We start from the raw sequence: 25,588 nt of genomic DNA, 5'->3' as shown, positions 1-25,588 counted from the left end.
GATGGAAAGCAAGTAGCACATAGCAGGTATTCAATACACAGTAGCTATTAGTTACAGAAAACTGAAATAAAATAACTATATCCAAAATGTGACTGCACGGCAGTCCTGATTCTGTAATAGGCCCTGTAACACACTCCCGCCACCTCTGCTGGAGCGTTTACCTCACGGTGAAGATGAGTAACTGTCCGTCTTCCCACCAGCGGGACCCAAACACCAGGAAGGCAGAGGCTGTCTTAGTCACTGTCCTATCGCCAGCCTGCCATCTTATTCAGAGTCCTCTAGGTGGCTGTGTGAAGCCCTGTACCTCTGTGGTTCAATGAAGAGCAAGAGCTGCTGCTGCCTGACAGGGTCAGCGACGGGCACAGCAAAGGGTCTGTGCCTATTCGCTGACCCCGGGCTAAACATTTCATTTCGAGGAAATGCAGCGTTTCTAAATCAGCTGTTCTTCCGCCACCTCACTCACGAGGACTCTGTTCTTTGTGACAGATTAAAAACACACCAAGGGACCATGGACTTGTGTCAAGGAGACCAATTCCCTCACGACCTATGTAAAATGGGTGAAATTGCAATTCTTCTGAAGCCATAGAGGTGTAAAGGAAGGACAAAGAGATCAGCATTCATAATGCACCTACTGTGTGCTCCTCGCTGTGCCGCACGCTGAAACGAGTGATCTCAGCCTCGTGAGCGCCAAGTGGGTATTAGTCCCCCACTCGGCAGATGAAGGCAGTGGGGTTCAGGAAGATGAAGTCACTTCTCCCCACTGCCGCAGCTGGTAAGCAGCGCAGCTGGGATGTGGACCCACGGCCGGTCTGCTCTATAGCCTGGCTCTCATCCTGACACAGGGGACCCACCTGGGAGCTTAAAAAAGTAACAGCGCCTGGGCCGCCCCTGAGATCTCGATGTCATCATCCTGGGGTGGGGCCCAACACTGTTGCATTTTTAAGTCCCCTTCCCTCTCAGAGTGGTTCTGATGGGCAGTCGGGGTTCAGGACGCTGCTCTGAGGGCTGCGCTCTCGGTGGCCGGCCTCAGGGCCATGGGCGCCTCCTCAGGGTGCTTCTGCTTGACCCACATGCCTCGTGTTACACATCTGGGCTCTCTGTCAGGGCCAAAAACCCCAGAGAGGTCACTAGTCCATGCCTTACCCTCTCCCGGGTACAGCCTCACCACAGACAATACCACCAGCGGAGCCACAGTGGCTCGCTTTATCACGTCAAGCTTGTTTCGTCATTGGCAGAGTGAGGCCAACCACTAATCTTCCTCAGTTGCGTCCCAGGACAGCTACTATGAATGTGTGGGTAAGGGCTAGAGGGTACTACTTTGCTACAAAGAAAGCCAGCCCAGGAATAAAAAAAAAAAATCAGCTTTAATGTGTGCGAAAGTCACATTCCTCTGTGTAAAATCTGTGTGCGGGCGGGAGGCCCAGAGAGAGGGGAGTCCATGCTGCGCAGGGCGGGGGCCTCTAGAAGTTCTCCAGCAAGCCCAGGATGCGCTTCTGCTCGCTCTCCCGGAACTCTGGGCTCCGGCCGTCCCCGATGTTCTCTGCGTATTCTGGGGAGACAAAAACGGGGTTAGGTGTGAATCCGAGGCGTGAGACTCTTTGTGGCTGGGTCACTTCATACCTTGTATTTGAGGCCCTCAGTGAAAAGGGCGAACCCACCTTCCCAAGCTCACATTCCTCTCCCAGCCACACTCTTTATTCACTCATTCATTAACTTCACACACAAGCAGTGGGTGCCTGCTGTGGGCGGGCATTGTTCCAGACCAGCAGTGCCCAGGGCCTGGGCCCTGATCAGCAGCAGCAGCATCAGCATCACGCAGGAACTTCTTAGAAACGCAGTTTTTGGGGTCTGCCCAAACCTACTTACTAGGACACCCTGAGCACTGGGCCCAGCAGGCAGTCAGAACGAGGCCTCCAGATAATGAATGCTGATGCATGTTCAAGTGTGAGAACCACTATTAGAGGCAATGGGAATAAAGTCCATGATCAAAGGTCATGAAATTCTCTGCTCTTGTGGAACCCACTTTTTAGCGGGGGAAACAAAACCAAAAGTAAATAAAATATACAGGGTGGCTGTCAGAAGGCCTCACGAAGACAGACAGATTTGATTAAAGATCTGAAGGCAATGAGTGTGGAGTATCCAGGAGCGAGTGGCAGAGGGACAACCAGTGTAGGGGGCAGAGCACAGATTGTGTGGGGACTGTGGGCCACGGTAAGGACTTCTCCATCACAGGCCTGACCTCCAGATCGTCCTCTACTGGTCCTCTCTGCCGTCTGACTGGGAGCTTCACTAAGGTAGGGGCTCGGCCTGACTTTCAGCTAAATTCCCAGCAGAGCCTGGCCGAGAGCCAACTATCAGTCTGGCGCGTGAATAAACAGAGTAGCTGATTAGGATGACTGCTGCACATCTGCCCCCGGCTCCCTGACCAGGGCAGCCTAAGAGAGAACAATAGAGAACTCTCTGGTAAGAGGCTTTTGCATAATAAAACAGCTGCAGATCCCAATCGACAAGACTGGGGAGAGGGAGGAAAGTGTGCCGCCCCTCCCTCCTACCTCACCCACGCCCCCACCAAGCTGGGGACATAATCTTGCTCCTGCCATTTCTTCATTTTTCCTCCTTCCTCTTTATTACTTTGGACACGTGCTGGAAAACGGGGTTTGGGATTCAGACATGTGCCAGCTGCGTGTCTCCCCCCGGAAATCAGCCTCTTCTGTAAGGCTCATCCATCACCTCCAACAGCAAATGGTTGTGATGCCTTCCATTAAGGCCCCTTAAGGGAAGGGCTGGGTGATGGGAGAGCAGGAGCTGGGCCGCGGGAGAAGGCTGTGGGGCTGTATGTGAGTGGCATCTCCTGCTCACATGTGAATGATCTAGCTGCTGCCCCAGGAGAAAGAGAAATGACCATTATATCATTTAATACCCCCAGAGGCATGATCTGGAAGCAAGAGGCTTAATGGATAGAACTAACACTTTGCTCTCCTAATGTACTAGCAGACCCCGGAGGGAGGGAAGTGGAGAAATACTCTGATCCTTTGGGGCAGTGATTTTCGAAGTAACGTCAGCCTCCCTGGAGGGACCTAATCTCTTTCTAGGGATGCACACAGTAGAGGAAGCCGAAGTCTGCATCGACTCCCTTACTGAATCGCCTCCGCCAAGGCCTTAGAAAAAACACATGCCACTCTGGTTCAGCGCACCCATCCCGTGGGCAAGTGTCCCCTGTCACTCTGCCTGTGGGGAAGAAGGAAATAAACTCAGGTTACCTGCTCTCTGGAAACGGGCTGTGAATGGAGTTAGTGCAGTCTGGAAGAGGGGCTGTCTTGTACGCAGTGGAATGGAAAGTAACGTGTAGCGAACACCGATTATGTGCCAGGCGTTTATACACGTTCACGTTGTCTCATTTAACCTTCGCAGCTATTCTGCAAAGCAAAGCCCGCCACCTCTGTTTACAGATGAGGAAACTGAGACTTTCGAGAGAGCAGAAGCGACTCGCCCAAGTCTAGAACGGCAGAGGAGCTGAAACTCAAACCCCAGGACACGTGAGAGTAGTGAAAAGGCACTGAAAAGCCATCAGGGTGGAGCCGGTCCCCAAAGTGGCATCCTCTTACCTAAGCCATGTCCTACCCTGCCTGTTTCCCATCCTTTGCGGGGAAAACTCCAGCTCTGTGAGCACTCCAAAGCACCTCAGCCCCAGAAGAGCATCTGGCTGTAAGGTCCTCATAAATGGTAAGCCGCTAGAGGAACCGTCCTGTGGCAACCGTCCTCGGTGGCCACAGATGTGGAGCGGGTCCCTGGGGCCACACACTCTCATGCCAGGCCACTGGGAGGGCTCTCAGAAATGTACTATGGCAACCCTGAAGGGCGGGTGACTGGCCGGGGTCCTCCCACGAGCCAGCCATGGAGCCAGGCCCAGAACCGGGTCTGATGAGCCCCCACTGCTCCTCCACTGCCCCAGGCGGCTGGAACCAAGCGTGCACCTCGCCCCTCACCCTCCACCCCTTGCCCCTACTCAGTCTTTCTTTCCAGAGCAGAATCCTATTTGGAGTGGATCTTGGTGGTACCAGCTACCTCTGGTTATTACAGCTGCTACAGCGGTTTATAAATATTGAACGGATTTCTCCCAGAGGTCTTAGAAAAGAGTTCTCTTTGCGCTCGCTCTTTCTCTTTCTGTCACCCCCTCCCCACTCCCGCCTCTCTCTCAGTGTGCGTGTAAGAGAGGAAGAGAGAATGCAGAAGAAAAGAGATGCTAGGAGGGGGAACTACAGGGTTGGGGGGGAGTGAAAGGGGGATGGGAAACAGGGAGAGAGGAAGAGGATGAGTCGGGGTGAAGTGAGAAAGATGGTGTCCATACCGACTCCCTCCTCTACTTCCCCAGCATTTTCAAATAACAAAGGCTTTGATGGAGCTCAAAGACAGGCAGCAGCGCTGAACACATAAATATTAAAGCAAACTTTAGACAGCAGGTTTACTATTCAGACATGGAATACAAGCTGTTCTGTTTATGTTAAAAGCGAAGAGGGAGGGGAGCTCGGGGCTGGAGGATGGGGAAGACCTGCCTTCCAGGGCAGACACTTGGGCCAGTGCTCACAAGTCTGGTTCAGATCCCGGGACCTTAAACCGAAATGCTCACCCTCCTTTAAATACTGCAGAAGGAAGAGGGAACGGGAGAAGGGGAATGCCAGTATTCTCACACTGAAGACCCTTGAAGACAGAAATAATCACGAAACAGAAACTGGGAAAGGACCATCCTTCAGGACGAACAGAGATTCCTTAACAACAGGGATGAATATGGAAGGTCTACTGTTACATGTCTCTCAAGGAAAACATTTCGCTGGGGCTAAAGAACAGAAGTTCATCAGAGATGACATTAAAATGAAAACCTCTTCAAGGAGAAGGAAACTTACCCTTTGCTCACCATGCTAACTGGGCCGTTTTTGCTGGTTGGAGAAGCAGCCCCCACACCTCACCCCACCGCCGCAACCAGGTGCCAAGGAGTCTGATCTGGGTGCTGGTCCTGCCTGCACCTGAGTCCAGGCTGCTGCCAGCTCCGGGTGAAAGGATTAGGCCAAGGAGGGGGAAAGAAGGGACCTCCACTCACTGAGCACATACTCTGTCCAAAGCGTGGACTGCATATCCGCCTCGGCCTTCCTGAGGGGCGGTATCCACTTTAAGTCTGATTCTCACAGAGGAGGAAACCAAGGCTCAAACATGGTATTTATGAACTTACTCAAGGTTACAGAGAGCCAGAATTCATGACAGTCTGTGCGTCTCAGTTCTACTTATCACGGGGTTAGCTCAGATAATCACAATGGTCAAGGGAGCGAATGTTATCAAGCATGCGCTGCGTGCCAGCCGTCATGGGAGCACTTTACACACAGTACCTCTTCTAATCCTCACAGAAACTTCTGAGGCAAGCAACCCCATCTTACAGATGAAGGCACTGTGGTGCAGACAGGACCCTTTCCTACCTCCAGATGCCCTAGCGGCCATACTAGTCATGACCTAGTGCAAGACAGACAGACAGACAGACACACACACACACACACACACACACACAGCATATGTAATCAAAAGATACAATCCCATCAGCTTCTGCAGCTTTAAAAGCACAGAAGCAAAAGCTCAGGTCACCGAGAGCCCCAAATCAATATGGAAATACATGTTTCTGAGCTTCTAAGAGATTTCAAGCCATAAAGAACACAAGCAAATCAAAGGGCCAGCAGCCAATTTCTGAAAGCATTGTGAAGTCTTTGGCTCAGTCTTTTCACCACCAGGGAGAGAGTTTATAGATGCAGTAATCCTCTAAACTTCCCTCTGCCAACCAGCCCAGCACCCACATAATCTTCCCACACTTTCGCCAGTGTCTAAAAGGCTTAGAGAATCGGCAGCAACTTCCATGGTAACTCTTGGCACAAGTATTTATACTAAAAAGTGTTCCCAGGTCACAGCTCCTACTCCATGTCCACGGAGACGATCACTCAATTTCTGCATCTGCCTATGGGGGATCCTTCAGCTGCTTCAAGAAGCCACCTCCTGACTTAGTCATGAACTTCAGAGAGACAGAATGCAAAAGGGCTGGTTGTGAGGGGCTGGGGAAGGAGGGAATAGGACCTGAGGGTTCAAAGGGCACAGAGTTTTAGTTTTGCAAGATGAAAATGAGTTCTGTGGATGGGTGATGGTGATGGCTGCAATGGTTAAAATGATAACTCTCATATATATTTTACTACAATTAAAAAAAAAGAAAAAGCAAGCACCTCCTCTGGGTAGCCTCCCTGGATCTTCAAGCCCCTTTTACTACTCAGCAGAATGAACTGTGCCTTCTTGATCCTCTCCATATCTTAGCACTGACTTCATTCTGCTTTGTGTTGCGGTTTGTTATTTCACCTGTGATTGGATTGTATACCCCTGGGGACAGGGCCTCCTAAGTGTCTCATTTGTCTTAGGTGCCCACCTACCACCCTGTGATGCCAAGTGGGTTCTCTGTCAAGGCTAATACCCTGAATTTTCTTTCTTAAAAGGCTATAGGAGTGTTATCAGCCAATCGATATAGTTAGAGCTTTTCTTTCTGCCAGATGGAAGACGGTGCATAGTTCTGAGTTTGGATCCAGTTTCCAACATTAAGAGTGACTTGGGTATTGTCCCTTAGCTTCTGTGAGCACTGGTTTCCTTATCTGCAAAGTGGAGACTGTAATCCTGCTTTCTCGGGCTGTTGTGAGAACCACATAATATACATTAAAAGCCTGGCACAGAGGATGTGCTCGGGAGCAGCCACTCTTACCCACTGTGGTCCGGATTTCTAGACCAGCACAAAGAAGCCTGAAGCAGCACCGTAGCAGGCGCCCCCAATAAGCATTAACGGAGTCCCTCCTCTGTGCCAGTCATGGGCCAGGCACCAGAAGACAAAAGGCAGGAAGACTGTTACTGCCCTTGCGGAGCACACGGTCTGATCTGTCCTCTAGCAGAGACCATCGTCCCCTACGTGGGCATCAGTCCTCAAGCCCAGAGTTGCTGCCAGTTCCACAAAAGGCTATACTTTGGGAGCACCGAGTAAACAGTCTGCATAAAGAGGGACTTTAACGAGCCATCAATTATTCCCAGTTCTCCTGGCACCCCCAAAAGAAAAGGAGGGAGGATAATCGTGACAAAGGGGACCGAAATATACCGGGAAAAGGCCCCTGCTGGGCTTGCCTCATCAGCGTTTTCCTGAGACCTCAAGGGATACATCAGCTGTCATCCTGCCAGCAAAACTTAGGAAATATGTAGGCCATAAAATCAAAGAAAAAAGCTTGCATCTAATTAGTATGTTAAAAAAAGGGGTGGGGGGAGCAACTCGAACTGAAAAACAAAATTAAAATCAAAGAGGACAGACTGATGAGCTGGTTTTCTTTATGAGGCTTTGTTTTTTTGTGCTTTTTGATGGAATGAGGGTGGAGGAAGTGGGGGGGAGGGGAGTGAAGGCTTTTAAGAGATGGGCCTGAGCACAGCCCAGCAGCCAGCCCGAAGGCACCCTCACCCCTCTTACAACCTGCTCACTGTCCTGAGGGCGCTCGCTGCACCATGTCCAGGGGCTGCTGAGAGGCAGGCCCCACAGCACAGACCCTCTACACAGCAGTGTAGGCGCATGGGCTTCCCCAAGGTGGGTGTGAGCCAGGGTGAGGGGCACGCCAGTGAAGGGAGGTCGAGAACCTTTTATTATAACCTTAACTTTCCATCCGGAGAGCACTTTTTTTTTCGTCCAGTGGTCAGTGTCCAATGAGGGCCTCTTTGACCTGGGCAATAGCATCAATTCCTTGGCTTTAAAATATCACCACCACACTAATGACTTTAAATTGTCCAAACTAGCATCTCTCTTGAGCCCTAATGAGAATGTCTATTGTCTGCTGCAGCCACGACCTGTACCTCCGAACTCACCGTGTGCCCAACGGAACTCAGGAGCTTTGCCCAGAGACACTCCCAACCCCACCGAATGCTCCAGCTTCCACATCCTTGCCTGGCCTGTCTGAGGAAGGAGCCTCTGCCTCTGGGATTCCATGCTATGGCCTGCGCCTCCATTCCTGTGTCCCTACCACTCCCTGGGCACGCTGTTCACAACTTCAGCACAGCACTTATCACATTGTAATTAGCTTAGAGTATCTTTCCCCACCAGACTGTGAATGCCTCGGCGACAGGGTGCCTGCTTATTCTTCTTTGTATCTCTAGTACCGAGGATATAGCCTGGCGCCCAGCAGTGCCACCTGAGTGGTTGTGGGAGCGTGTATTTCATTTAGCTTGAGTTATGGTTGATCATTTATACATCTATGACCCCAAGAAGACTATAAACACCATGAGGGCAGGTGTTGGTGACACCTTAGTAGCACAGTGTATAGCACTGCTAGCCCTAAGGAGAGTCTCCGTAAACATTTGCCAATTTAAATTGACATGAGGGTAGGGTTTAATTCAACAACGTTTAAAACTCACTGGGTTCTCACTGTGTGCCTGGCATTGCTCTAGGTACCGAGGAGACATGGTGAGCAAGCCACACTACGTCCCTACGTCGTGCAGCTTATATTTTAATGTATGAGACACGAAAAACGCGTAAACAAAGATATAAATAAAAACAATTACAAATTGTGATAAGGGCTTGAAAGGAAATAAACTGGGCACAATGATGGGAAATAACAGATGGAGAGAAGTGAATGGATTCGAGATTGAGTTTGGAGGCAGAACTGGCAGGTTTCCTAATGGATTGGCTGTGAAGGGTGATGGAGAGAGAGCCGAAGGGCTGGACCCCGCTCTGCAGGGATGGGTCTGAGGGTCTGGCCGGAGGAAGGCAGAGAAAGCAACAGGGGGGAGGAATGAGAGTGGCGGCAACGAACACAGCATCTGTGCAGGCCGCTCACCCACTCGCTCACGTGCTCGCTTGCCCAGGCACTTAGCCGACAAATATCTTCAGCATCTAGTACGTGCCCGTCACTTTAATAGGCATTAAAGGAATAAACCATGATCCAAAGGAGACAGAGGCTGGCTTACAACAACTGAAAATTCTGAATAACCTAAGGTATATGTGTTAGGATTCCACCTACTAGAGTCAGCATCCACTAAAAACATCTTTTCTTTCTCAGAAGACCGCTGTTTTGATGATAGAGATGGACGTGCGGGGAGAAGCCTAAATGCGAGACAGTAGAGCTGAGAGTAATAAAAAGTTCTAATTGAACAAGTGGGTGTAAAAAGTAAATGGCATTTCAAGGCTGGAGTGGCAAATCACTACAGCTACACCTTAGGGAGGAGGCGGCATGACACCCTGAGCAGTAATTCATGCGCACGCGACACTGCGAATAAGAAGGGAGCACCCGGGACGCCACTGTGGAAGGCAAGGTGCTGGGCTAGGTTCATGAACAGGTTCCCTCATTCCTCTTTCTCTGAGGGAGAAGACAATGGACCCACGTGCTCCATTTGCGAAATGGCTCACATGCTCCGTCTGCGAAGTGGGCACAGTGGGTTCACCATTTCCACCTGCCTGGGAGGGCTACGCTGAGCATGTGCTCTCCAGTCCCTATGCCTCCACTCACACTGTTCCTTCATTCTGGAATGTCGCTGTCCCAGCCTCGAAGACCCAGCTCAATGCTACTGCTCTCACCAGGCTTTCCCTGGGAGGTTAGCCATACCTCACCTATAATGATGATGATGATCATCATCACCGTAATATTTCATAATACTCATTAGAGCTAACATTTACTGAGAACTTATTAAGGGTCAGACATTTTCCACATATTATCTCATTTAATCGTCTCGCCCGTTTTATGAGATCAGAGAACAACGGGGTGTCTTGCTTGAGGTGCCACAGTAAAAAGCAGAGCCAAGATTCAGTTCCAGAAGCCGGATTCCAGAGCTCAAGGCTCTTAACTTCTCTTCACTTTACTACATGTATCATTTACCTTCACATTTCATCTCCCACCTGTAATGCAAGTTATAGGCCACTTACAGGTAAACCCGTTGAGTACCTCTAGCCTAATCTCTCATCCTAGAAAAGGGCAGAATAAGGGCCAGAGAGAGAGAAAATGATTTGCCTGCAGTTACCCAGTCCATCCGGACTTTCTGAACTCTGGTGTTCAGTACTGCAGAGTCCAATACGGGCCTCTCCCCACCATGTGTGCTAGTCTATGCCAAGTGGCGTAAGGGTGGGGCTCAGTGCAGGCACCCTGTCTTGTGACCAAGAGCTTGCTCTCTGACTGCAGGCCTCTCAGGAGCCACTCCAGCTGAGTCAGGTCCAGCCAAAGATGCAACAGTGTTTGAGGGACTCCCTGGGGTAGGTGGGGGAAGGAGAGAAACTCACCTGACTGAACCCTTTCTGTGTGCCAGGCACTACACTGGATGCTATCATGCATTATCTCATGAACCTCTGCAAATTTTCTTCTAGATCACGCTCACACAGCTGAAGAAGACAGAGCTAGGAATGGAAGGTAGGCATGCTCTTGCTATGACACCACACTGCTTCAAATGCACTTCCATCTTACATAATTTCAATTATTTCTTGTTATTTCCCTGTCCCCCCCCCTCTAGAAAAGCAGTTTCCTTCCACACATGCAGTTTGGAATTAAATCTTTTGGTTCTTTCTTGTTTTGTGTTTAAAATAATTTTTTTAAACAAACATTTCCAAGCTCTATTGCTCCTTCTTTGGTATGTGTTTCTTAAATTCTGGAACTGAAGGGTCAGAGGCAGAGAGGAACTAGGTTCGTCTATGGTATTCTGACAAAGATGACCCGGACACGCAATGAACTGGACAACGCACTTAAGCTTACAGGGCAGAGAATGCTGTGCACCAGATCCCAGGGAGACTGACAGAGACTCAGAAAGAAAGCATCACCGAATTCCTTGGAGCCCCAGACACGACTGACATCCAACTCACCCTTGATGATGTGCCTGACAATTTTGATGGAGCTTCCTCGCATGTTTAGGATCTGGTGAACCCTCTGGCGGATCTAGTAAAGAAGGGGAAGAGTGGGGAGATAAAGAAAAAGCATCGTTTGTCCTGGCAGACACCAGAATACACTGTATCGGAAGCATTCGCCTCACTCCCATCCCTGAAAAAGAGGGCCCACATAGAGTGAAGGAATTCATGGAGAGTGTGACCCACTCTTTCTTTGAGTCTCTCTACTTAAGCAGGTGGCAAGGAAGGAGGCAGGGATGGACAGGTCCGTTTAGGGGCGTCGCCCCCTACCTGCGGGACGCTGGCATTGCAGATCTCCGCCATGATGTAGCAGATGTGCTGGAGGACAAAAAGCCCTGCGTCCAGGCGTCGGAGGTAGAATTCATCCTCAATGTCGTTGTCTATGATTTCTCCACGCCGGACCATGTCCTAGAAACGAACAAACGTTTGGGAATAAAAGCTGGACAGTGAGCGGAGGAGGAAGAACTAGGCTTCTCGTCTGCCCATAATACACGAAAAAATGGCAACTCCAACAACAGGAGACAAGCACTCCGCCTATGTCTCCCATTATTCTAATATCTTCCTTATAGTCTCATTGTTCATGGACTAGAGGCCCAGGGAGAAATGATTAAAGTCTTAAACCTCTGTAATCTCAAACCTATCAGATTTACTGTCTCTATATCTATTCCTCTTTAGTAGATTCTTTAAAACAAAACAAAACAAAACAAAACAAAAAAACAGCTTAGAGATACAAGTCACATACCATAAATTCACACATTTGAAGTGTACGATTTAATGGCTTTTTAGTATATTCTCACCTAGTGGATTATTACCACCTCTGCCAAGAGAGCTCTTCTCTTCATCTCAGGCCTTTACACTTTTCCTTCCTAGGGATTCTGGGGTACCTGTCAAGCCAACGCTATTTTTAAGCTACCTCTACCACCAAGCCTTTCCTGATTATTTAAGGCTAACGACTCCTTCTTTCCAAAATTCCTGAGAGCACCCTCAACAAGCCACCTCATGACACGACCTCTTCTCACACATCATAGTCACAGCGATTTTCATCATCGATTCCCCGTTTCTAGAACTCCCTCTATTTCATAAGGGTAGACAGCGAGCTCTGTGAAAGCAGGGACTGAATTTTGTCTTCATATCCCCAGCTCAGTAAACATCCATGCAGTGAATGAAGGGAAGAAGACATCTCTGTTTTGGGCTGTCAGCTCTCAGGAGCAAGAACTGGGTGAGGGGCTCGTTCTGCATGACTCGCAGACTGCCCGAAGAAGACAGGTGTTTAATACATGCTTCTGAGGACAACAATCCATTTCTTAATTCTGTCAGCAGTTTTATGACCATAGTTCCCTCTGACAACTCAGGCTCCTGTCACTGAGAGAAGCCCTTGGGACCCTGCTTTCCATGCTTCCAAACTCGAAGGACTTACCACTATGGTCATCAATCTCCAACAAGAATCCTTCAGAGACTATTTAGACGCAGATAATGCACTTTCTTATTTGCCCAGGGGGCCAGCCTGTAGCAACACAAGGCTACTTTTCATCGTGCTCCTCGAGGCCTGTCTATGAGGAAAAGACGGCTACCAGACTTGCCAGTCCCTGCACCGCCTGGCAAATCACCACCACTAATTCCGAGCTTCGTTTAGTAGAAAATTCCTTGGTAATCTGGTAACAGTGTTAATGTTCACGAGGTAGTCAGGACTGACGCTCACGAGGTAGCACTGGACTGATGTTCAAGGAGTTTAAAAACAGAAGAGCCTCCTTGGTGTCTCATTTACTCACAGGCGTAACTTCCTGCTCCAGGACTCCTAGTTTAGCAGCTGGGGGCACAGGAAAGAAAATGACTCCCGACTTCCACTCATGCAAAAAGCGTTTGCTGCTAATACTTTACATTTCTGAAATGCTGGAGAGTTTAAAGTGTTATTATATATATGGGCCTTCCTACCGAATTGAGAGTGAGCAGGGAAGGGATTATTAATCCCATTGTAGAAATTAGAATCTAAAGCACACAGAGGTTAAGCAAATACATAATCTGGTAATTACATAATTACCGGATGCCAGAGTTCGGACTCCCTGGGGACAGGAATCCTGTCTGATTCAGCTCTGAGATGGAAATGAGTAACATGACGCAGAGTGTTCAATCCCAGCCCTGCTTAGCGCCTCGTGGCAAGGACGCCATTCTGAGCGCTGAGTCAAGGCAGAAAAAGAATGAAAATGAAGATCAGGGATGCCCTGGTCTCAGTCACCAAGGAGCTGAATGTCTGAGGAGGGCAAAAGGACACAAGCGATGCCCAAAAAGTAAAGGGGTACAGTACACTCGCAAGTTAAAAATAATTATAAGAGGTGGGTGCTGATCAGGGTTGGCTAAGATGTTAGGGTACCTGGAGAGAAGTGACTTCTGAGTAAGATTTCCAGGCTCCTGATGGGCAGACGCAGCAGAACGAACGCCTTAAGAATGAAGGCCTTCCGGTGGTCTGAGGCCTGGTGTGAAACGCCCCACGGTGCTCATAATTCCTGCTCACTGGTCCGCCACCCACACACATAGTGCAAACAGTGCTGTCCCCCCTTTTCTGGCTTCCTCGTCTTTGCGTGTAATGTTGGTACTCTCCCCACTCACCCCCAATCTCTATCATACTATAAAGGCTAAAATGTGATAACTTATAGAACTTTTCCTGAGATCTTTGAAAACTTCTCAAAACTTTCCAACTGGAAAACTTTTCCAACTAAATGTGATTTTTCAGCCCTTAAAACTCCGAAGCCTGGGATTCGTATGTCTTTTACGGCACCTCCCAGGGCCTGTCTTCTAACAGTTATTCAGATGTGTGCCTCATTCCTGTGTTGGTTCCTTGAAAACAAGAGTTGTGTTTTACTCATCTCTGTATCCTAGAAAGCACCTTCTCTGGTCTTTTTTTTTACATAGTAGGCTCTTGAAAAGCATTTATCAAACAGGATTTAAAAAACGCAGGCTGAAGTTCAGCACTATTTAATGAGCTGTGTGTGCTGACTCGTGGGGATGGGGTAGAAGGGGGAAGCATCAGGAAATAGTGAGGACAGTGCCTTGGAGGGCTCGCTGGTGGGGAGCGGGGGCTTGAATGCTGGCCGGGATGTGAGATGTGATGAGCTACAGACTACACTGTGCAGGAAAACGTCAAGAACACGCAAACACTGGTATGATGGACACACTGCGTTAAAGCTCTGAGAGTCGGGCAGAACGCACAGCTGGGAGGCCACAGAATCCGTCTACGTGAGAAGTAGATCAGATGGGAAAGTATATCAGAAGCAGATCGGATCAGATCAGAAGACAAGAGAAGAGAGCAAAGGAGAAGAGAGGAGAGGAGAGAGGTGACACAAAACCCTCAAACTTCTCAAGTTTGCAAACACGAGAACTTTGAATGGTAAATACATTCATTCATCTACCTGATGAAGATTTCCTGAATATCTAACTATGGGCCAGCTAGTACGTGACGTGCTGGGGGCAGCAAAGATAAATAAAACAGTTCACATAATCAAGGAGATTACAGTCTAATGAGGTTAACAAATATGAACAAATTGTTTGTTTGTTTGTTTGTTTTTTAAGTGTAGCAATGGCTATTATAAAGGACTTCTCAGACCTTACTGTGCGCCATGGGAACCCACAAGAATGACAGACTAAGTCTGTCTGGGGAAGTCAGGAGAGTTCAAGAGAAATGTAACATTTGAGCTGGATTCTAAAGGTGTTTGAAAGCTGGAAAGAACATTCCAGGCTAAGGGATTAATGATATGGATAAAAGCATAGAAAAGTCGACTTGGCTTCGGTGGGAGAGCACAATAGTGGGATATCACTATCCCTAAAAGAGAGAAAGAACAGAATGAAGTATATATATTTTTGCTTATTAGATCCTAGCTATCAGCAGATCATATTATTTTTGATTGATCACTACACACCAGGCATCGTGTGAGGCAGTCTGAATAATAACCATTGCTACTACCATCTATCCACCTAGAAGGAGCAGACAGTGTTTACTGAGGGCTTATTCTGTGTCAGGCTTAGCACTAAGTGCTTTATGTATATTGACTCCTTTATTCCTCACAAATATTGGGAGGTAGGGATTATCACCGCCATTTTAGACGAGGAAACTGACTCAGGCTAGTGGGCGGCAGACCTGGGATTCAAACCCAAGTCCGCTCTTTTCGTACTACCATGTTTGTATAGGTACAGATTTCAGAGCCGTCTAGAGAATAAAGGAAGATGCTACACAGGAGTGCAGAAAGGCTTAAGAATGGAGCTCAGTGAAATTAAGTTTCTCCAATTAGGTCAGAAATGCCTCTGGCGAGTTTTCCTCTTTCACACGCTTCCCCACAATCTCATCTTCGTTGAACCAGGAAGGTACATACCGTATCTTCCAGTTTCTCTATATATTGTTGTCTCTAAAGGATGGACCCAAGAGAGCAATGCCGAACCCCATTTTTCCCTCTTTCTGCAGAACTTCAAGACTCTAACAATGTTCAATTCAACATTCTACTTTTAGACATACGGTCACATAATTTGAAAGTGAAATTTTCAAATGCAGATCTGAGATACGACTATAGCTCATCTCCAAGAAAGGCATCACCCTCACTGCGTTGAACACGCACGAAGATGAAACAGATTGGTTTCCATGATGAAGTTTCTGCCCTGACAGTTTCAGACGCATCATAGAAACTAGCAGACAGAGAAGGTGCCGGCTGTCAGGATAGCACCTTATCTAGCCTGTTCGAATTCTGTGGCTTGGAATATTTACTGTTGAGTACATTCAGGGAAGCTGAACACAAATGTGCACTCCGTGTTTGAAGGGGAATAAAAGAAGCAGGATGATAATGTATCATTCTGATGGAAAATAAGAAAGTTTGAGTTCAGTTTTTTTTAGAAACATCTTCTCAAGTTTCAGTCTGTTTCAAAAAAAGAAGTGGGATGGCATACTGCCTTTATTATCCACCCCCGTCTTCCATGGACAGGGCCAACTTATTATAAATGGATTAATGATTTTTGGCTCCTTTTCTGGGGTTCTGAGATACTAGACAAAAACAAAAAGCGAGTGGCAGATCTTGAGATAAGAACCTGACACGGTTCTTAGGATATCTGTGTGAGGAAGTAGAACGAGACACCTGAAGGAACTTTTAAAGGTATCTGAAAGTCCAAAATGGCTGCTGGTACAGCTCAACTCATGATAATCTAGTTAGGATTCAGTCTCTGGAGAAGTAATATTAAAGCAATAAGTTTTTAGGAATTAAAATATAAATCATCACAAACTTCTCTCCACTCTATTACTTCCCTTATAAAAGGTTCCAAAAGAACTGAAGGAGTCTCATTTAGAATACGCTTAATGACTATGCACTAGTAATATACGAGTGGATTTGCTTCACTAGTGGTAGAGAGGAACTCAATCATGACATTTGACCAATGGGATACAATTCGAAAGTGACTAGGGAAAGAACAGAGTGAAGCCATCTGGCCCATGCAAAGACCAAACCTGCAGCCCAACCTCCTTAGTACAGGGGTACTGAACTAATAGGCAACAAATATCCCATTCTAAAGAAGGTACCCAACCTCCCTTGCCTACTAAAGAGACCCTGTGATAGTAGTATAAGAAGCATTTAAGTCAGATACTGGGACTTTTCTGAACCATGATTTATAAATTCTACAAACAAGTTCCTCTGCCAAGGTAGGACAGGGTATATCAATCATGGGATCAGATCCCAGCTCTAATACTAACTTCCTAGTGCCCTCAGGCAAGTTATTTAACTTTTTTTTTTGGCTTTAGCTTCACTGCTTGGAAATAAGAAGTTTGAAGTGAACCAGGGAAGGTTAAGAGGGTTTGTTCTGAAGGTCGACTCTAATCCACTGGAATAGCTAGCTATAAAGTACTATATTAGAAAAGGGGTCCGAAGACAAGTTAGAACTTGGCGGGGAAGAACACTGAAATCAGCAATGTGGGCACTGATTGTAGGATGGGGAGTGGTAGTGGGCTTTTACCTTTGTCTTTCCTGATCTGGTGTTCTCGAAAGTTCCTTTTAGCTTTGATAATTTGCAAATCTAGGACTGATGCACCTTCATAACTAGATGTAACAGGTTTCTGCCTGTACACAGGTATACGGATAGACTGACGCTGTTAACTAACAGGCAGGAGTGCCACTGTGAGAAACGCCTCAAGTAGGAGTGAAGAACTGTCATCTCAACAGGACGTGATGATCAGCACTGACAATTAGTTCATCTTTTCATCAATAAATTAAACTTCCCTGTAAGAAAGAGCCAATTCCTGGATCTGCTGTTATACCAGACGGGCTATTGTAACACAATCTGGGCATGTAAATCGGATGCTCTTAAAATGGGAATATGACTAATAAAGGTTAAAGAGAAATTGCAAAAACCCAGTAAGCTCCTTAAGTAAGATATGCAAACATACCTTACTTTACAAAATTTCAGAGTGAAAATCTATGTGTACGTTGAATTGTATTTGAAATAAGACAGGAGAGTTCAGATTTAAAGGAAGTCTACAAATCTTTCAACTCTCACCTTTGAGAACAGTGAAGGTGACTGTTTTGGTGAAGCAATGACAATTCAACATCTGCATACGACACTTTTTACTTCTCAAAGCAGAGCATCTATCTGCATTAACCTCACTTGCTGTATATGCCCTGTGTTGGGTATGTGCAGCAAACATCAGTTTCAGATTTCACAGATGGAAAAATTGAGACAGACGTCAAATGACCGTCACTGGGCTTCTGTTAGAGACTTCAGTGGAACACGATTTCTAGGCCTTTCACTCTGGCAAGAGATAGGCGGCATAAATGAAATAACAATAGCAAAATTCCGAGTCCTTGCTGTGTGCCAGGCTCTACGCTAAGCACTTTCACGGATCTCTCATTTTTCCTTAAATCCCAAGTGGTAAGAACTATTTCTATTTCCACTTTTCAAATGGAAAACTGAGGCTTTACTAAAGAAGTGAAATCTCACAAAGCTCATGGCTGAGTACATGTTGGAGAAAGGATCAAAACCCATGCAAGTTTGGCTCTAAGCCTGTGATCCCTTCCACAGTTCGAAGAAGGAAAAAGTCTTTGGTTATAGACCTTCTCTGGCATTACCTTATGAGCAAATAGATGGGATTTTTTTTTAATGCCATATTTGGGAATACTGCAAATGGGCAGCACTAAATATAAGGTCATCTAGCTTTCTGGCATGTCTTTTCCTTATAAATTGAAGAAACATTAAAATAAAGGGTGTGGGGAACACTATAGCTAGTCCAGTGAATTCCAAATGCGATTCGAAAGAGTTAAAAAAAAAAAAAGATACCCTGAAAGGTTTTGTTTTGTTCATTCCATGAGAGAGGACTAGAATAAAAACTTAGATACAGTAATTCAGTGAATGGCACATTAAGTAGAACAGATTGCAATTCACAGTAGCACAAGCCTGTTTGGGGGCTGCTAAAATAAACAGATTCACCTCCAAAGATACATAAGGAGGCGGTACGTTTGGCGTCAAGGTGCCATTTCTGCAGGGTCGTGTGTGCCTTTTCCCCTCCCCCAGCCACATCCTCACTTTAAATGTTAATCTGTCTTCGAGAACACTATGGAATCAACACCTTTCCCTGTGCCTCTATCTCTCTCAGCAGGCCTCCAAATGAGCATGTGGATGCCATTTCTAATCTGTACCTGACAGGCAGCGAGCTGCCCCTCGCTGATGGAAGGAGACAGTCATAAAAGAAGCTGCTATGAAACCAATAGGAATCCCTCTCACTTTAATAAGAGGGGACATGACTCAGAGCCCCAACAAGGGTCACAGTTACTGTCTGTGGTCAAGGGTGGGAACTGCTCAATCATTAAGAAAAGGTCGATTTCTGTTTTCTTCTAAAGCCAGGGGAAAATTTAAACCATGGAAGGAAGAGACAGGTAAGTAGAAATGAGGGAGACACAAACATCAGCAAAACGAAATTTTCCCCTAAGAGCCTATAAAACAGATCAGACTGTTGGAGAAGGATCCTAAAAACTGCAGGTCATTTTAGCGCGGGAAACTAAGGCTGGAGAAATAGTTAATTTTTTTTTTTTCCAAGAATGCACAGCTAACTGATAGGTCTGATACGAATCCAAGGATCTCAGGCCAGAGCTCTGCCCACAAAGGAGAAACTGACGGTGTGTCAGGTCGGCCTTAACAAACGAGCATGTACCAGGTTTTTACGAACAATCTCATTAATCTTCAAAATGACCATCTAATAAAGCTACCGTGAAAGCTAGCACATACACAGGGCACGGCATCTCCCTAAGGAACAGGGTTCGTGTGTGGCAGAGCTGGGATTTAACTTTGAGCTGTCTGACCCTCAAGGTTCACGTGCCTTCTATGTTACCATAATGCCTCCATCACAGGTGTGTCTTAAATTTCTAAATTTACTACCAAACCAACCAACCAACCAACCAACAAAAACCCACTCAGACATCTCATTTGAATTTGACAACATGTAAGCCAGCCTTGAAAAAACCAGGGCTTCCATGAGTCAGTAGGGTAGAGCCTATAAACCCCACTCAAAGAGGACAGAGAGGACAAGTAAAGCAAAACATGGTGCTCAGTACCACACTGCAAGTTAGTGGCAGAGGCATGGGACTTGAGCCCAGGTCCTCCAACTTCTCCAACAGCAGAAAGGATGACTGGGAAGGGGACGGAGCGGGCAGGGAGGCAGAGAGAGAGAGAGAGAGGGTAAATGGGCGTATGGCGGAATCTGTGGGTGTCTAAGACAGAGCGAAGCAGGGGAGAGCAAAACACACCATGACACCCCCTCTGTCACCATCTCTGGTTTCTGCTGGCTGTAAGCTGTGTTCTGGCAAATTCATGGGCTAAGTTTGGGAACCGCTGGTTTAAAGAACAGCTGAGAGGAATTCTCAGCAGGAGTCTCTCTTTATAAGCTTGCCCCAGAAGCTTCCAGCACAGTTAGCAGGAGAATCAATGGCAATCTCGCACTTCCACTGTCTACGTGCTTACCCAGTGTTTTAGGATCAAGTACCCCACAGGTTCATTCCTGCGCTTTACCTCCCTTTGTACAAATCTTTAAATGAGTTTCAAATGTCAGGGAAATACTCTGTTTCAGATATCAAGTCCTGTGGATACTGTTTCGTTACAAGGAGTCCATCTTTCTTTTTCCAAGATAAAGCCTGGAATGATTTAACTGTGGCAAAATTAGCATGCAATTTGTAAGTCATTACAGTGCAAAGTATGTGGCGAGAATACTTTTATTGAATAAACCTGCTGAGAATAATTTTCCCAGGAACTAAAAAAGGGGAAAACCTCTCTTCAAGGCTCTCCTCCCTCTTTTAAAATCCCTACCCATATAATTATGTCTTACTTCTGACAGTCAGAAGCCAGGATTCTCTGTACATTTAAACCAACAGAAGCCAGAAGGAACCAAGGAGAAGTCAGGATGTCTGTGTATGTCATCTTCCCAACAATAGGGACCCTGGCGTTTTCTGGGCTTTGTGTTGTTTGGGGAGTCAGGTGAAATGTGCTGAGACAAGCATCCTGGAGAACTGCTGCTCACTAGAAGAGTCTTCAGAATTACATGCCCTTTAAAAGCTCGTGTCGAATCTTGTTAACCAGGAACCTCGAGGGTATGTCCAGATACGCTGTGGCCCTGGAATCACATGGACGCTGACTACAACATGGAAGCAGCAGGCAACTGCCCAAGACAGGGAAGTCTTTGCTAGTTACAGATTATTGTAATAATGTGATTTGAACCGAATGTGCATAAAATCATCAGTCTGTCCTGCAGACTTCCTAAATAGGAGTATTTTTCCATGTTGAATATGGCTAGGTATGCCACAGACTCTACACGGTTAAATGTTTTTGATGATGGGACTAATCAGAGAGAAAACAAAAATTAGGGTTAAAAATAAGAGTTAAGGAAAAAAGCAGAAAACCCAGGTCCCTCTGTCTTCCTTAATACCCAGGGACAGATATTAATTTCACCTCACGAGCGATGCTTCTTCATTTATTGCACGTCAATCACTACCTAAATCCTGAGAACACGATGAACAAGAGAGATTACGGGCCCAGAGATAAAGAATAAACAAATAAATAAAAGAATTACAGGTTATGAAGAAGCACTGGGGACGGGGGTGCTGCTTTACACATGGCGACCCCTGAAAACCTCTCTGCGGAGGCAACATTTAGGCTGAGACCCGAGGCGGAGGGAGAGACCAGCCTGAGAAGGGCCAGGAAGAAGGGAGAAACCAACGCAAAGGCTACAGGGCAGGAGGGTAGTACACAGTGGCAGGAGAGGAAGTGAGGGAAGTAGGGAGGACTCAGGTCACGCGAAACCTTGCGGAACTAGGGAAGGAAGAAAATACGTGCGCATGCGGAGGGGTGGTGGTGCACACGGTCCTTTAGAGAAAAGAAAAAGAAAGGGTCTCTGGCCACCTCCTACTTGCCAGGCCCTGTGAAAGCAGCTTTCACATGCGTCATACGTACGTCACCAATCCCTACATATGCGATTCTTCCAAGTACACAGTGGGGACATATGCCTTAAAAACAAAACACCAGTAAGAAAAGAAAATAAGGCTGGGGCGGTTAGGCTATTCGTCCGTAGCTGGAGAACAAGGAAAAAGCCTGGCTCTCAGGCCCAGCCAGGCTCTCCCGTTTACACCCTCCGCTCCTAGAATTTAACTCATCACTTGCCCCCAAACTTAACTCAGCTCTTTTGCTCCTGGTTCCTCTCTAGATTGGAAAGTCCCTTATGTCTCTACCTTTTTCGGTTCCGCTTGAATCTTACTTCATTCATCCACAAAACTGCTAAGGGTGACTCTAGACTCAGATGGCCTCTCCCTGCTCCCTGGATTCCTCTAGCCATACAGGGCACCTGGGGCCCACTCTTCTATCGGCACTCAACCCCTCACCCCTGCCAGCACCCCTAGCCCTGGGCCTTGCACAGAGCAGGCACCTGAGAAACATGTGCCAAACGACTGGACTCTTTCCAGTGAACCTTGGTCAACTGCAAACCACGGACACCTGCACTGTAGCCATGGAAGCTGAAGTTTACAGGGATGATGGTGGCTCCGAGACACTAATGTCAATACCTGATCCCCGTTATCTGGGTCAATACCTGACCCTGTTATCTAAGATTTTTTTGTTGTTGTTGCCGACTTGGCAAAGTATATGAGGTATTCATTCACTGCTGATCTGACAGTCAATGTCATTAAATGCCTGAGAAATAAGCATTCGATTCAAGTCAACAAATATTTGCTGAGTTCCCAATGGGTGTAGGACATCCAAGTTTAACGGAGGTGGGATGGGGTGAGGCGACAAATTGTTTATGACTTGAGAAGACTGCATGAAGGAGAGGTGAAAAAGAGGTCGTTTTGTTCCAAGTCACTTTACACCAGTGAGGCGGTTTCATCTGCCAGGATGGAGCCCGAGTGCTGGCAGAAAGCAGTGCTCACAAATGCATCCCTCACCCCGCCCCGTTTCACTGAGCAGCACTGAGGCTGCTGAGCACTAATGGCCTTGGAATGTTTGCCAGTGCCCAGCAAAACGGCCTTGGCATCAAGGAGACAGATGTTTGTCAGAAAATGGCAGGGACCCCGGGGCCCGTGGCACACAGAAGCTCTGTGAATGCTGGAGAGAGTGGCTGCAGTGATTACTCTCCGTCAGTGCTAATCAATTTCACACCCTCTTCAATGCTGATAATAGATAATCTTGTGGGAAGCAGGCCAAGTTTCCTAACGGCTACATGCAAGCTGCTCCCTGCCGCCCAGCAGCTTGCCCGATCTCCCTTAAAAAAAAGAAAAGAAAAGAAAAGGCCTATTTCAGCTTTACCTCAAATGAGGCATCTGATGGTACCAACACTCTGGTCCGCTAGAGCGACTCCTTTTAGGACATCTGCAAGGAGGATGCTCTCAGGAAAGGACCGCCTGGCTTACTCAAAAGTTACACGAAAATTCTAAAGGAAGCTAGAAAAATCTAGCAACGGCAGCAGCTTTTACTTACTGAGCAAGGCACTCTGCATCCTTTGCATGCTTAGTCTTCATAACAACACTTAGAGGGAGATGTTATTTCCATTTCATGGATGAGAAAACCAGAGCTCAGAGACATCGACCCATCTGTCCAAGGTCTCAGAGCCAGGGAGTGGCAGAGCTGGAACCCTGATCCAGGGTCGTCTGACTTCCCACCTCACGTACTCCTTTCCTACTACGCTGCTGCTCCTCTACGCCGAAGACCTCCGAGGCTTTAACCTCTCATCGTGCTTTCAATCCATTCCATGTTCAAAAAATGGCAGTTACAAAAGGATGTTCACTTAAACCTGAGGGAAAATGTTAAGCTGGAGGGGACCTCGGAGATCACTTTGGCTGATGCCGCGTTATAGCTGAGAAACTGGGGCTACATGAGGCACAGTGACAAGGCATGGCTAAGCAGTGATTTAGAGGTGGTGCCTACACTAAAAGTCTAGGTGCCCTGACTCCCAGGTGCTCCTTCTACCATCTCTGAATATCTCCAGCAGGTAACGTGAGAGATTCCGTCAGACCTGGAGTCGAATGGTCTCATGGCTATTTCCCTACAAAAGTCTGGGGAAATTTCAATTTGTTTCTAATTATAATTCAGACAAAGAGAAAGACTATATTACTCTAGCACTTTAACAGTCACTAAGTGTCCATCATGTCCAAGTAACTGTAGAGGGAAAAAAGATGGAAAAGGAAAGTTGAATCAAAGAACAAAATTAAGGGGGTGAGGTACGTGGAAAGAAAGGACTGTGCGCAGACCATGTCAGTATCTGAAGTCCGGCCTTTGATTTTAGGGCACCTTTTCTCTTGTAGTAGCATCATAGCACAAAAGGAGAAAGTCCCAGCCAATCAATTCAATCAATCGACAAACGTCTGAGGATTTAGCAGGTTTCGGGAACATAGGAAAATCATGAGGATAATAAACACGGTCACCTGCGCACCGGTATGCATGAACGAAGGTGTACCCTGTGAAACGGGAGGAAGAGAACAGGGCCCAGACACCAAGGCTGCTATCTTCCCACGCTCTGGTCTCACCCTGGCCTGAGGCGCAGCTTGTGGGAAAATGCTAAGCACTGGTTCTCCCACCAGAGACGTTTAAAAGCCTCAAGTGTATCTTTAAAACGAGAAGAGTGAAACGAGAATGGAGTGATACAGCAAATCAAGATCACAAGGAAAATGAGGTCTACTACCGACACTGAAACAAGCCGGAAAAGGATCATTTTGCAGTGTGACCAAAGACTGAGGAATGTCTTGTAGGAAAAAGAAAACAAATTGGACATTAAAACACAGACATGAAAATCTGCCCTGATTAAGGAGACAGATGAGAAAGCCACAGAGGCCTGAGAGGGCAGAGAAGAAAATGGAAGCAGGTGAAAAATCCAGGAGGTAGGACAGAACCACAGCAAACAAAGCCCCTCAGGGGGAAAAAAAAAAATCTAGCAGGCTTCCTTTCCCTCAGCACCCATCAGCGTCAGAAAATCAGGATCAGTCATTTTGAACGTGGTGTGTGAATTCCGCTAGTGCATCTGAGCTTCTCTTCCAAGCCTCCAGTTTTTCATCTGTAAATGGGGAAACTGGATTCGACGATTTCACGGTTTCCTTTTAGCTATTACACCCTGTAATCACCCTCCTTCAAACGCTTCCCTTGTGACTGCCGAAGCCAGCGAGTGTGTGCATCAAGACACACTCTGCCAATGTGGTACCAAGTTGCAGCACTGTACTTTAGTCAAATTTTCTAAGAGACGCTCTTGTCAAGGTAGTATTAGTACTATCACCCAGACTCCCAAGGTCAGACCTGGATCAATTCTACACACCCTTCCTCTTGAAGGATTTTCACTCTCGTTACAAGAACGGTTAAAACCACTGGCGGCCTGTCATCTGCTCCGCTCTAAAAACATGTTAGGTGGCACATAACGGTCGATGGAACCCTTGCCCTTGCCTGTCCTGTAGGGGAATATAGGGTGCACAAGGGACTCAAATGGAGTGCAAGTCAATAGCTAACGAAAGACATGCAGGGATACGTACATGTTTTTCACCTTCAATCTTCTTGTCGGCCACCTGCATTGCATCCAGATATTTAAAATGCAACTCCATCAGTCTATCAACCTGTGAGAGAGAGATTTCACGGCATGAATGAGAAGGAAAGAGAATATCAAGGCAAAGGAACGGAGGTGCTCCTATTCATCTCACTGCCACTCCTTACAAAGGGAAACCTACTCCACCACTTCTTACACGGGAGATGAGCTTTGCTTAGGAACACAGGAATGGATCAAAGAGCTGGGAAAGAACAAAGCAAACGCTCAGGATCAATGCAGTTGGAACGCAGGCCCACTGCCCAAAGGATTCTATGCGTTCCCAGCCCTTCTAGGACTCCTAGGAATTCCAGCTGATGAAAACAAATAAATAAATAAAAATTCAAGCCCCTTCTTGCAAAGAGAAGGAGCTTGAAGTTACATACTTGATATTCACTTAGAACTTTATAGAAATTCCTTTTTTCGAACTGAAACCTTTCATGTTCAGATTCTGCCCCAGAGCTGATCTTTTTTTAAAAAGGTCTCAGTAAAATCTCTTTAGTTGCTTTTGAGTCAGAAGAGAGTGCAAGAAAAACTCCTTCAGCAACTTAAAAAAGGGACCTGACTTTTGCTCAGCAATAACTTAAAAATCAATTTTGAACTTAGTAAAA

At 46.8% G+C, this 25,588-nt stretch overlaps 1 protein-coding gene across 1 annotated transcript in view; it reads right to left on the bottom strand.

Moving 5' to 3' along the window:
* Positions 1 to 1,354: 1,354 nt before the first annotated feature.
* Positions 1,355 to 25,588, bottom strand: part of CTNNBL1 (catenin beta like 1) — a 138,550-nt gene continuing 114,316 nt past the window's right edge. The window contains exons 13-16 of the mRNA XM_039864308.1: positions 24,931 to 25,011; positions 11,195 to 11,332; positions 10,883 to 10,955; positions 1,355 to 1,549 (exon numbers count right to left, since the gene is read on the bottom strand). Of these exons, the coding sequence (XP_039720242.1) occupies positions 1,461 to 1,549; positions 10,883 to 10,955; positions 11,195 to 11,332; positions 24,931 to 25,011 (381 nt within the window). The 3' untranslated portion in view covers positions 1,355 to 1,460. The remainder of the gene's footprint in view (positions 1,550 to 10,882; positions 10,956 to 11,194; positions 11,333 to 24,930; positions 25,012 to 25,588) is intronic.

The sequence above is a fragment of the Pteropus medius genome, unplaced genomic scaffold, assembly GCF_902729225.1.
Source record: "Pteropus medius unplaced genomic scaffold, Ma_sr-lr_union100, whole genome shotgun sequence".
Taxonomy (NCBI): domain Eukaryota; kingdom Metazoa; phylum Chordata; class Mammalia; order Chiroptera; family Pteropodidae; genus Pteropus; species Pteropus medius.
Note: the sequence above shows the minus strand (reverse complement) of the source record. Positions and strands in the feature narration are given on the sequence as shown.